This window comes from Formica exsecta, unplaced genomic scaffold, assembly GCF_003651465.1.
Source record: "Formica exsecta isolate Colony F162 unplaced genomic scaffold, ASM365146v1 scaffold363, whole genome shotgun sequence".
NCBI lineage: Eukaryota > Metazoa > Arthropoda > Insecta > Hymenoptera > Formicidae > Formica > Formica exsecta.
Window position 1 is genome coordinate 146,352 of NW_021850877.1, and position 10,729 is coordinate 157,080.

Below are 10,729 nucleotides of genomic sequence, written 5' to 3' on the forward strand. Positions count from 1 at the left end.
TTGCTTAAATCATATACATCATATCGTAAACTATGGAAGAATAAAGCGCGCGATGTGAAAGTGACGTTTGACACTTTGAAAACAAGCCGTGCGATTCCTCTCAGCGGTATGCCATCGATATAAACCAACATTATGTAGATGGAAGCTTCGTGAAAACCAGCGAAACCGGATACATCTCATGCAATCTCGTACCCATTTGTGCAAACTGTATGTAATCCACAGTGTCTCCCGTTGTTTACGCAAAGCTTGCGGGTGATTTAATTTTCTACAGTGTTGCGTGACAAGTATTACTTAGAGATTAGAAACAATCGGATCTCTCCGGAGAACGTGATAATTGAGCGGAGTATCGATTTGCTATTGTTCGACAAAGATAGGTAGATAATTGTGACATAATGAGCGTGAAAAACATTATATGCACAGTGTCATGCAGTCTGATGGTAGCGACTGTGCTTTAAGAAGGGCGGGGATGTTATTTGAGATGCGGGTCAAGTTTCGTAATCGGCTCGGCACGTATTCGGACAACGGCCCTCGACGCGAGTTTATTTCGTCATATATGGTCGTTCATCGTCAATTTGCGAGAGATTATTTCCTCGGACTTTTTCTCTTGCTTGCATGACAAATTAGCTGAGATTCAAAGATGAAACAATGACTGATCGTCATGGATCTTATTGTTCTCGATATTCTTACGATGACTGTTCCATTTTTACAATTACGTGGCATGTCTGATGTATCACGATGGACGAGACCAGAAAAAAAAAAATAAAAAATAAAATTAATTGGATTCTAGACATTGTCAATTTTATAAACATAGCATATTATTTACCTTAGCATGGCTAAGTTTTTTTAATTAAAATTCTTTTTATTCTTTATTTTGAAATTTGAAAATTTGAAAATGAAAAATAAAAATTTTTCAATTTTTAATTTTTAATATTATTATTTTTGGAGAAAATTAAAACAACTATTTTGCACGATAATTTGTCTTTAATATAACCGTTTTTTTTTAATTGGCGAGGCTAAATTGTTACGTTTGCATATCGCGCCTTGTGTTTTTTATATCACACGCACAAATCAGATAGATTAAAATGCACATGCTTTCCTGATTTAAATATGTGACGTTCGCGTTTGTCGCACGGCAGAATTCGAATATATTAGTTACGCGTTCTGTATTCGTGTATTATCGAATTAATAAAATTAATGACAATTAGTTAATTAATTTTGTTTATAACATATTTTGTTAACAGATAGATAAGCGCTATGCATAAAAACGGACCACCACCACCTTATGAACCGCCTCCATATGCACCGCCCTCTTATTCCCAGAATGTAGGAGTAGGAGTTCCTCCTGCCAGTCCATTTACACCAGCGCAAGCTTGTAAGCTTGATAACAAATATTGTGAATACTAAATTATAAATTATATAATTATTAATTAGTACAAATGTATATTATTTCTTATTATATTATTATTTTGTAGATGCAAATGGACCGACTATAGTAACGACTATTGTTCCGGTTGGGCCGCACTCAACCCACACGATTTGCCCACATTGCCATGCTGAAATAGATACAACGACAAAGACAGAACCTGGCATGATTGCTTATATCTCAGGAATCATAATAGCGCTGTTGGGGTAATTATAAAAATATGTAGATTTATATTGTGTAATATGTAAAATTATTTTCTTCTTTTATATTAGATGTTGGTTCGGTTGCTGTTTGATTCCTTGTTGCATCGATGAATGCATGGATGTTCATCACACTTGCCCAAATTGTAAAGCGTATCTGGGACGTCATAGAAGATAAGCAAATGGATTGCATTAGCATCCACAAATTGCATTTGAATGTTGAAATCTTTACAACACTTGATCACAATTCCAACAGATATATTAAGCTTGATATTGAATCTTTATTTTTGCAATAACTCTTTGAGTAAGAAAGTACCACACAGGATGTAGCTTTATATATTAATCAGCTATATATTTATAGGAAAGAATGCACAGTATTTAAGTAATTATATATATTCTATACAGTTTAATATTTACGAGATAATTTTATTGCAATTTACAATTTTATATAATCTCTTGCACATTTATGTAAAAATATTACGCTTTTGCATATAGTTGATGGAATTATTGCGCGTAAAATTTTCAGTAACAAGAAGCATGCCATTTCAAAACAAATTTGTGTCATGAGAAGAAAACGTAGTATCAATGTGTGCTTCCATATTAAGAGAAATTTATATCTTTAATTTGCTTCCATTAATAACATAAATAAACACCAAAGACTATATCTGTGTGGCATTGATTTTTAAAGATTTATATTGACTATGATTTATATTTTGAGCTTAGACATTTTCTGAAGCATAATAATTTGTTGCATAATATTAAGAATGCCATGAAATAGTAGACAGCAGTACACGCAGCTCTTTCTTTACTCAAGTCATTCTACAGAGTAATTAATGACATCTATTTATCGTGAAAATGCCGATAATCAAGCTTATATTAATGTAGATAACTTATGATATTTTTATTCGTTAATGGAGATAGATGGCAGCCAATATATTATGCATGTGCTTAAAAATTTAGAAAACTTACTACACTTGTTTAAAAAGATATATATAATTAATATTTATATATCATTTTTTATGTTATGAAAGTAATTGAAAAAATTAATATATAATTAAATATTTTAGAGCACATAATAAATTTGAAATACCATTTATTGAAAAACTGAACTTGATATTGTTTTGAAGAATTTATACGAGCTTTTTTTATAAGATTCGGTATTTCGGTATTTGTCAAACTTCTTTTCTTAACATGTTCAATCTTTACATCTTTTATATTATTGATTTTCCTGAGTTCCAACAGGATTCGGTATTTCGGTATTTGTCAAACTTCTTTTGTCAACATGTTCAATCTTTACATCAGTAATTTTCCTGAGTTCCAATAGGATACGAGCTTTTTTATAATAAAAAATAAAAATAGCGCTTAGCACGTCAAGTAAATGTGAATGTGCTATGCGTATTTTCGTACGCAATGCGTGAGTTGAATCGAAATTGCAACGAGACTCTCCAAATCTCATGTGCTCTTATATTACAAGATATTCTATTTTGTTAACCATGTAAAAAAAATTTGTGGCTAATAAAACAAATATTAAAATATAAGAAACAAAAGCACATAACTCTTAATAAAAAATATATATATATATAATACTTGCAATATTTAAAAGGAGAATAATATTGTGCAATAAAATTTATTTTACTCTAATATGTAATATTTATTTCATATCCTATTATGATAATATAACACATAAAAAAAATATTATTGAGATATATCCAGATGTTTATTTTGAGAAAAATATTTTTAAATTGATTGAAATAGAAACGTTCACGCTTGTATTAATATATATATATATTCGAATTCTTATTTGATAGAGTCCTAGATAATCTAGAACTCTAATTTATGATTACCGACAAATGTGTAGAGTGCGGTTATGATTCGAGTCGCAACTTCAAGAGGGCGATTCATATTTTTGCACGTGCCCTGTACGTCATACGCGATGTGATAAAAGGCGGGAAGAAACGTCACATAAAAAGTTTTGTATTATGAAAATGTCAATCATTTAGTTAACTTTTACATTGTGAACGATTCTGCCTATTAAATTCTCGAGATGGCTGATGAATTCCCAAATCCGGACGAAGAATTCGATTTTGTCTATCAAGCAGATTATGAAGCTCTGAGAGAATTAGAGGGTAAATTCTTTATGATGTGATTCTTCATTAATGCAGAAGATATTAATATTTCTCTCTACATTTTAGTATTTTCTTTACACTATTATTTTCACTGTATTATCGAATGATTCGTTAAACTCAAATTACATAATTGGTTATATTTGTGTGAAGAACTTGAGACACTGGCACGACCTGGTCCTAGTGGAGTATCTCAAACAGCAAACAGAAACAAAAATCAAGCAGCCAGTGAAACTTCCATTTCTGTTACATTTGACAAAGTTATTGATAACGATGCACCTAGTAGTAATAAAAAACGCTGTTATGAAGAATTATATGACAGTATGCCTAGCAGTAGTAAAAAACGCAATTATGAAGAATTGTTTGGTGACATCTCTGATCTCTTAGGGACAAATGTTTCAGGTATGATAACCAATGAAAAACTGCACATACACACAAAAGATTGATTATTCTTCAAATATTATTAGAAAATTTCAATCTTTTTTTTTTCTTTTTAGTTGATGTTGATTTTGTCGAGGAGCCAAAAGAAAAGAAGCTTCGTTGGGATCAGCCTGAAGGTGTCATCCAAAAAATATTGAATGCGAGACAGCTACTACATGAACAAGATGGGGATGCAGTGATGAAAACAAAATGTGATGAGAAGTAATGAAATTAGTGAAATATACTCTGTTATGATTTATATATTATAGAGTATGATATCTGGTTTAATCTATATTGTATTTATGTTTAACACAGCAAGAAAAATTCCATTTCTTTACGAGTTCCACCTTGGAATTTTGTGGCGGTCACAAGATTGTACGATTCTCAACGCTTATACATCAGAGTTAGGAATGCGCGAAACGACATTAAACAGACTAAAAAACCGATTACTAATCTGCTGTCGATATCTTACAAGCAATTGAAAGCTCAAGCGCAAGAAATTGTATGTCTATTTTGAGATTTTTCTTTATACTATCCTTTTTTTGTTATAATAATGATATTTTGCTGCATTACAGATATTGACAAAAAACAAGTTATCAGTACAATCAGTATCCAATTTGTGTGATACTAATAACATAATTAATGACGAATTATGGGTAGATAAATATCGTCCTCGATCGTATTTAGAATTACTCTCAGACGAAACAGTTAACAGACAGCTCTTATATTGGCTGAAACTTTGGGATAAAGTAGTATTTAATCGAAATATCGCGAAACCAAAAAAAAAACAGTTGTCTGTATTTGGAAAGAAAAAAGATATCGATGATGAAAAAGATATTGAGGAAGTAGATAGCAAAGGATATCCAGTAAAAAGGATAGCCTTACTCAGTGGACCACCTGGATTGGGAAAAACGACTTTAGCACATATAGCAGCCAGACATGCTGGTTATAATATAGTAGAAATCAACGCAAGTGATGAAAGAAGTCCAGATACGTTTAGGTAATGCATGATACTTGCATATATGATATTATTCTTACATTCGAGAATTACATAACATTTTTGTTCCAGACAGATCCTTCTTGCATCGACAGAGATGAAAGCTGTAATAGGCGCGGATCCCCGACCAAATTGTTTAATTTTTGATGAGATTGATGGTGCACCGGCTGCATCCATCGAACTTCTTTTAAAATTCGTTCAAGGTAAACTAGTATCGAAAACTAAAAAGAGCAAGGGACAATCGGAGAAAACGTCGGATGGCTGTGCACGTCCTGTAATATGTATCTGTAATGAACCATATGCACCAACGTTGAGGTAATTCTTTAACTAAAAGTGCTAAATAGAATATTCACACAGTTTAGAAATATAATATGCTTGGATTAAAAGAAGACAAATGATATATTTTAAATACATTAAATTGAATTTATACAGAACATTAAGAGCCGCTGCTATAATAATTCCGGTACCGGAAGTAAGTCCTTTAAGATTAGCAGAACGTCTAATGGAGATAGCGAGAAAGGAAAAGTTAAATGTAGACTTTGGTGATCTTGTAAAAATAGCAGAAAGGTCCGGTTGTGATGTTCGAGCTTGTGTAGGGGCATTACAGTACATGGGTGGTGCTAATTTAAAAGATAATCTATCTCTAGGCCTGAAGGATACTCGCAAAAATTTATTTGATTCGTGGAAAAATATATTAACAGTACCTATGAATAAAGGAGGAGTGGTTCCTGTACCTGAAAGAATCCAGAATATATTGAGAACAATGCAAAATGGTAAATTAATAAAATTAATTTCATGCGTTTCAATGTGTCAGTGTATATTGTAATTTTTCTACATTATATATTATTAGAAATATAAATGTTATTTAGTAATTCATAAATAAAAGATATATATTTTTCGTTTATTTAGGTGAATCAGAAAAATTGGCGCAAGGAATATTTCATAATTATCCTGAAGTCTGCGATAAGAAAATTGATAATGTATCCACGTCCCTGGAATGGTTTCAATTTTATGATTTAGTAACATCGCTTGTTTTACACAAGCAAGTTTGGGCACTTATGCCCTAGTATTTGATTAGAGGTCTGTTCTTTATAACTGAACTAGCTGCACTAGTTCAGAGTTTATATCTTTTTCTCTCCATATTGGAAGAAGAAAGATAAGCTCTGAACTAGTGCAGCTGGTTCAGCTATAAAGAACAGATCCATGGTTTTGATGGCCGCAAGCCTCAACACAAATGTGAGATTCATTGAAACGATAGTGATTTTTAAATATTTTACTTATCAACTGTATTTCAGTCAACTCTAGGTAGAAGACAATATGGTATTGATTGATATATTATAACCTATCATTTATATACTTTATTTATTTTATTTCTATCATTTCACTTTTGTATATTCGTGATTCATTATCGTATTTAATTTTATTGTATTCAATCTTTTCAGCATATATGTATTCCCATTTATATACATATTTTTTCATTTACATTTTTTTCATCCAGAGAGCATTATGTGCATTGATTTACTTTTATTTTTTTTCCTTTTATTTTCTATTTAAGGAAGAGAAAAGAGAAATCCCATCGACTTTAAGGACGATTCTAGCAGTTGATGCTTATTTAACTAACGCTTTTGTAAATTGGGCGCAACAATTTTTAGCTTTGAGACAACTAAAAACACATCGCACATTCTTAAAGGTAAGATTTAATTATTTCTTTATTAACTAAATAAAATAAAACACTATTATATATGTATGTTGATTTTCTTATTCATTATTTTTTATTAGATATCATGTCATAGTATATTATGGCTAGCAACTAATCTTGTATTGATTTGGGCTTTTAACAAATCTGACTTATATCAGATGCAAGTCAATCTTTTCATAGGTAAGTTTAAAATAAAATGAATAATATTTGAGTTATATTAAAATTAAAAATTGCATATATGTGTGTGTGTTTCAGGTTTGTTGTTAGACATTATTTTAGTTGCTGTATTGAAAGCGGTAGCAAGAAGGAGACGGCCTACAACTAATGACAATCTCTCTTTGAAGAAAGATTCTTTTCCATCCGGAAATGCAGCACGTGTGGCATTTATCACATATTTTCTTCTCAATCTATGGCCTATACCGTTAATATGTGTGCCACCATTATTAGCGTGGTCCTTTTCCGTATGCATGTCCAAACTTCTGATGAGAGAGCATCACATAGTCGATGTTTTGGCAGGGATAGCTCTTGGTATCTTCGAAGGTATGCTAATAGGATACATATATTTGGAACGAGAAACTTGCACCAGTTTAGTTTGGTGGATTACTGATGAAAAAATTTCGGGAGCTGAGTATGATGTCTAATAAAGTTATTTTTCTCTGCTAGGAAATATTCCTATATTAGAGAATATTTCACATTATTTTTTTTTATATTGTTGAATTTGTGCGATTGTATGTGTGATATTTAAGATATTAGATATTTTATCAAAATAATTTTGAGACACGTATATGTATATATATGCGTGGCACTTGCATCTTGCGCGAACGCAAAAAGTGAAATTGTCTTATCCTACTATTATTAACGAAGTAAGTATTATCTAATTAAGAAAAAATTTTAATTCAAAGATATATTCAAGTTGATGGTGATTCAGAAGTTTGTACATATCTCTTTTTCATGTAGTAAATTATATTCAAAAACTAATATTACTCCTTTGCAAAAAGATCACGTGATCTTATAAATTATATAGATATTATATAATATATATCTTTTTTAATTGATATATTCTGATAAGTATTTTAAATGTTTAATTACATCGCTATCCTCGCCGGTTTTCTTTTAGGTAATTCAAAAATCGGCAAAAAATACGGGTATTTTAACGGCGATACGAAGAGTATGCGGACGCGATGCTTTTACTTTAATTACGGACATCGCTGGTTTTTTACCGGATCTCCTAGCACCCAAATTACGTACAGTGCCTTCTCATTTATATTCGCCGAAAGAGAAAGCTGATCTCGCTAGAATAATAAACATGATGCTTGATTTTGGTTTATCGTTCGTGCAAGAAAAGAATCCTCAAGGAGGCTACATCTATAATTTGGATCCGTATGTTGCAACAATGACACAACGATAAATAATTCACATTTATATTTCAGTATTGTATTAAAATTTATAAATGTTTTTAGTAATATTTTGGAAATCGGTATTCTTCCCAATTGCAACCCACATCGGCATCTCGCATACGCGGTACAGCAAATAATTGCGCAAGAATTGGAGGTTGAGCGTTTAAAACGGGCAAGTATCTCGATGGGACTCGGTGGATTTAGCTTGTTAGAAAATACGACAAATTCAGAAAAGACCGAAACTACAAAAAATATATATAAAGATAATAAGGATAAATCTTCCAATCTACCGAATAGCGCAAAATCGGGAAAAAATGCGACGTCGTTAAAGAAAGTAGTAAGTCTTATCCATCTTTTTTCCTACAGGTTATACACTTGAAAGATTTATATATTGTATTATACTATATAGTTCAGCAATATATTCTTCCATTTTACATTAAAAAATTGCAGGTATACAAAGATTTTTTTGGGAATATTATTACGAACGACAACGAAAGTAAAATGGCGAATCGTATTTCCCCAAAATCGCAAAAGGGATATTCCGTAATGCAGAATATTTTGACAAAACACGGAATATGGTACAAATATAAAGAAGGTTGCAATAACGCTGTTCGCCGAAGTGTATTCATGGAGAAACTTTTATAAATAGAAAATTCGTGTAGGTTGCGATAATTATACCAAATTGAGAATTTTGATAATAAAATAAATTAATTTAATTACAAACACATTGCAATTTATACTAAAATTGTTTATGCAATATTTTTTGCGAAAAAAAGATAATTCAATTTATAACATTATAATGTACAAACTCTGACAATCACATGTATGTAATTATCAAGCGACGCGGTAGCGTCGCGACGCCAAGTATAATATATATATATATGTGTATATATATGTATATCTTCTGCACAGTACAAACATATTGGACAATTGTACATATTACAACCGCAATTTCACATTTAAAATTATTTCAGATTTTTTTTTATTGAATAGAAAGTATAAATTTTCCACATATGTGATTTTCTAAACACCGATGAGATATTTTAAAAATTGCCTGAGCAATTTTTATCACGATCAAATGGCCTCGAGAGGTCCGGGGATAATGAAGATTAATGACATTACCGACCGTTTTATTTACCTAGTGCGCAGCGATTTTTTTTCGAAAGTTATTTATGCTAACTTCCATTTTTACTCGTGGACAGAATTCCGAACAGAGAAGTAGAGCAGAAGAAGAAAGTCTTGATACAAAATGGTAATTTATATTATTTGTCGTTTATTAGTTTATATACATTGACACATGGCGCATTTGACATTTTGGAAATATTTTTCATATGAAATGGAATAAAACGCAGGACATAATTTAAAAATATAAATTTTATGAGAAATTAATATTCTTTTTTGTGCCAAAACTGCGTTTACTATAAAGTGGCCACGTGGCCGCTACCATTTAATATTACTAATTTAATATTGTTTATATTTTACAAGTGCACTAGTATATACTTGATCTAATTCTGTATCTTTTCTACAGACTTGCAAACGTAGGAATGGTGGACGTGCTAAGCATGGCCGTGGCCATGTAAATCCAGTCCGATGCACCAACTGTGCTCGCTGCGTCCCTAAGGATAAGGCAATTAAAAAATTTGTGATAAGAAATATTGTGGAGGCCGCTGCTGTTAGGGATATAACAGAGGCCAGCTTTTACCAATCTTACCAGCTGCCAAAATTGTACGCTAAGCTCCACTACTGTGTGTCCTGTGCCATTCATTCCAAAGTAGTACGCAACAGGTCAAAGGCTGATCGTCGTATCAGGACACCTCCTGCCCGCAACTTCCCCAGGGTAATTATAAATACAAATAGTTATTAATATAATTTTGATACAAATAAATTTGGTATTTTATTAATAATTAAAATAAGAATATCAATGACTGGAATATATAATCATAGCTTTATAAAAATTTTTCAATGTTTTCATTATTATATAACCAAATAATTTAATATAAATATAAAAAAAAAAACTAAAATTTGAGATTATTTAACACATATATGTTATACAATTATAAAGTTTGCAATATATATTATATATATATATATATATATATATATATATATGTATGTGTGTGTTTATATGTGTATATATGTATGTATGTATATGTGATATTTTTGTTTTCAGGATATGCGCCAAGGCCAGCCAAACAGGAAATAATTCAATTTTATTACATAAAAATAATAGCAATAAGACTAGAATTTAAGACTGTACTTATTTTATATAATATAAATTACAGACCATGATATTATTACTTTTATTATTTCAAGAAAAAGAGATAAATTACATATATCAATTTACCAGGAATTAATGTAGCAATCTTCCATTACATAGAAAAAACAATTGGATTCTTCAGAACATGAAAATTTTTAATATAGATTTATTATACAGAATGTACATAGAAATACTTTCGATAGTTTAACTAAT

General features: G+C 30.9%; 4 protein-coding genes across 8 annotated transcripts; all 4 read left to right on the forward strand.

The window, feature by feature from the left end:
* Positions 1 to 72: 72 nt before the first annotated feature.
* On the forward strand, positions 73 to 3,192 carry LOC115239051 (cell death-inducing p53-target protein 1). Of its 5 annotated transcripts, none has more exons than XM_029813373.1 (4): positions 73 to 207; positions 1,242 to 1,393; positions 1,473 to 1,629; positions 1,696 to 3,158. In XM_029813373.1, the coding sequence occupies exons 2-4, from the start codon at positions 1,255 to 1,257 to the stop codon at positions 1,799 to 1,801; spliced, it is 402 nt and encodes a 133-aa protein (XP_029669233.1). In that variant the 5' UTR covers positions 73 to 207; positions 1,242 to 1,254; the 3' UTR covers positions 1,802 to 3,158. The 5 variants fall into 5 exon arrangements, with proteins under 5 accessions (XP_029669233.1, XP_029669236.1, XP_029669232.1 ...); XM_029813376.1 differs by lacking the exon at positions 73 to 207 and adding an exon at positions 214 to 374 and having other exon boundaries at positions 1,242 to 1,372; positions 1,696 to 3,192; XM_029813372.1 differs by lacking the exon at positions 73 to 207 and adding an exon at positions 222 to 374.
* A 180-nt stretch (positions 3,193 to 3,372) lies between these two features.
* Positions 3,373 to 9,231, forward strand: LOC115239056 (chromosome transmission fidelity protein 18 homolog). The gene is given in 11 exon segments (XM_029813380.1): positions 3,373 to 4,148; positions 4,244 to 4,388; positions 4,482 to 4,668; positions 4,742 to 5,166; positions 5,236 to 5,478; positions 5,596 to 5,936; positions 6,073 to 6,236; positions 7,642 to 7,725; positions 7,980 to 8,242; positions 8,323 to 8,596; positions 8,710 to 9,231. Coding segments are annotated over 11 exon segments (2,802 nt in total). The 5' UTR covers positions 3,373 to 3,667; the 3' UTR covers positions 8,905 to 9,231.
* On the forward strand, positions 6,323 to 7,653 carry LOC115239048 (phospholipid phosphatase 6-like). Its single transcript, XM_029813368.1, has 4 exons — positions 6,323 to 6,483; positions 6,719 to 6,853; positions 6,943 to 7,042; positions 7,118 to 7,653. The coding sequence occupies exons 1-4, from the start codon at positions 6,481 to 6,483 to the stop codon at positions 7,501 to 7,503; spliced, it is 624 nt and encodes a 207-aa protein (XP_029669228.1). The 5' UTR covers positions 6,323 to 6,480; the 3' UTR covers positions 7,504 to 7,653.
* A 140-nt stretch (positions 9,232 to 9,371) lies between the features above and the next one.
* On the forward strand, positions 9,372 to 10,550 carry LOC115239052 (40S ribosomal protein S26-like). The gene is made up of 3 exons (XM_029813377.1): positions 9,372 to 9,511; positions 9,788 to 10,096; positions 10,430 to 10,550. The coding sequence occupies exons 1-3, from the start codon at positions 9,509 to 9,511 to the stop codon at positions 10,460 to 10,462; spliced, it is 345 nt and encodes a 114-aa protein (XP_029669237.1). The 5' UTR covers positions 9,372 to 9,508; the 3' UTR covers positions 10,463 to 10,550.
* Positions 10,551 to 10,729: the final 179 nt, after the last annotated feature.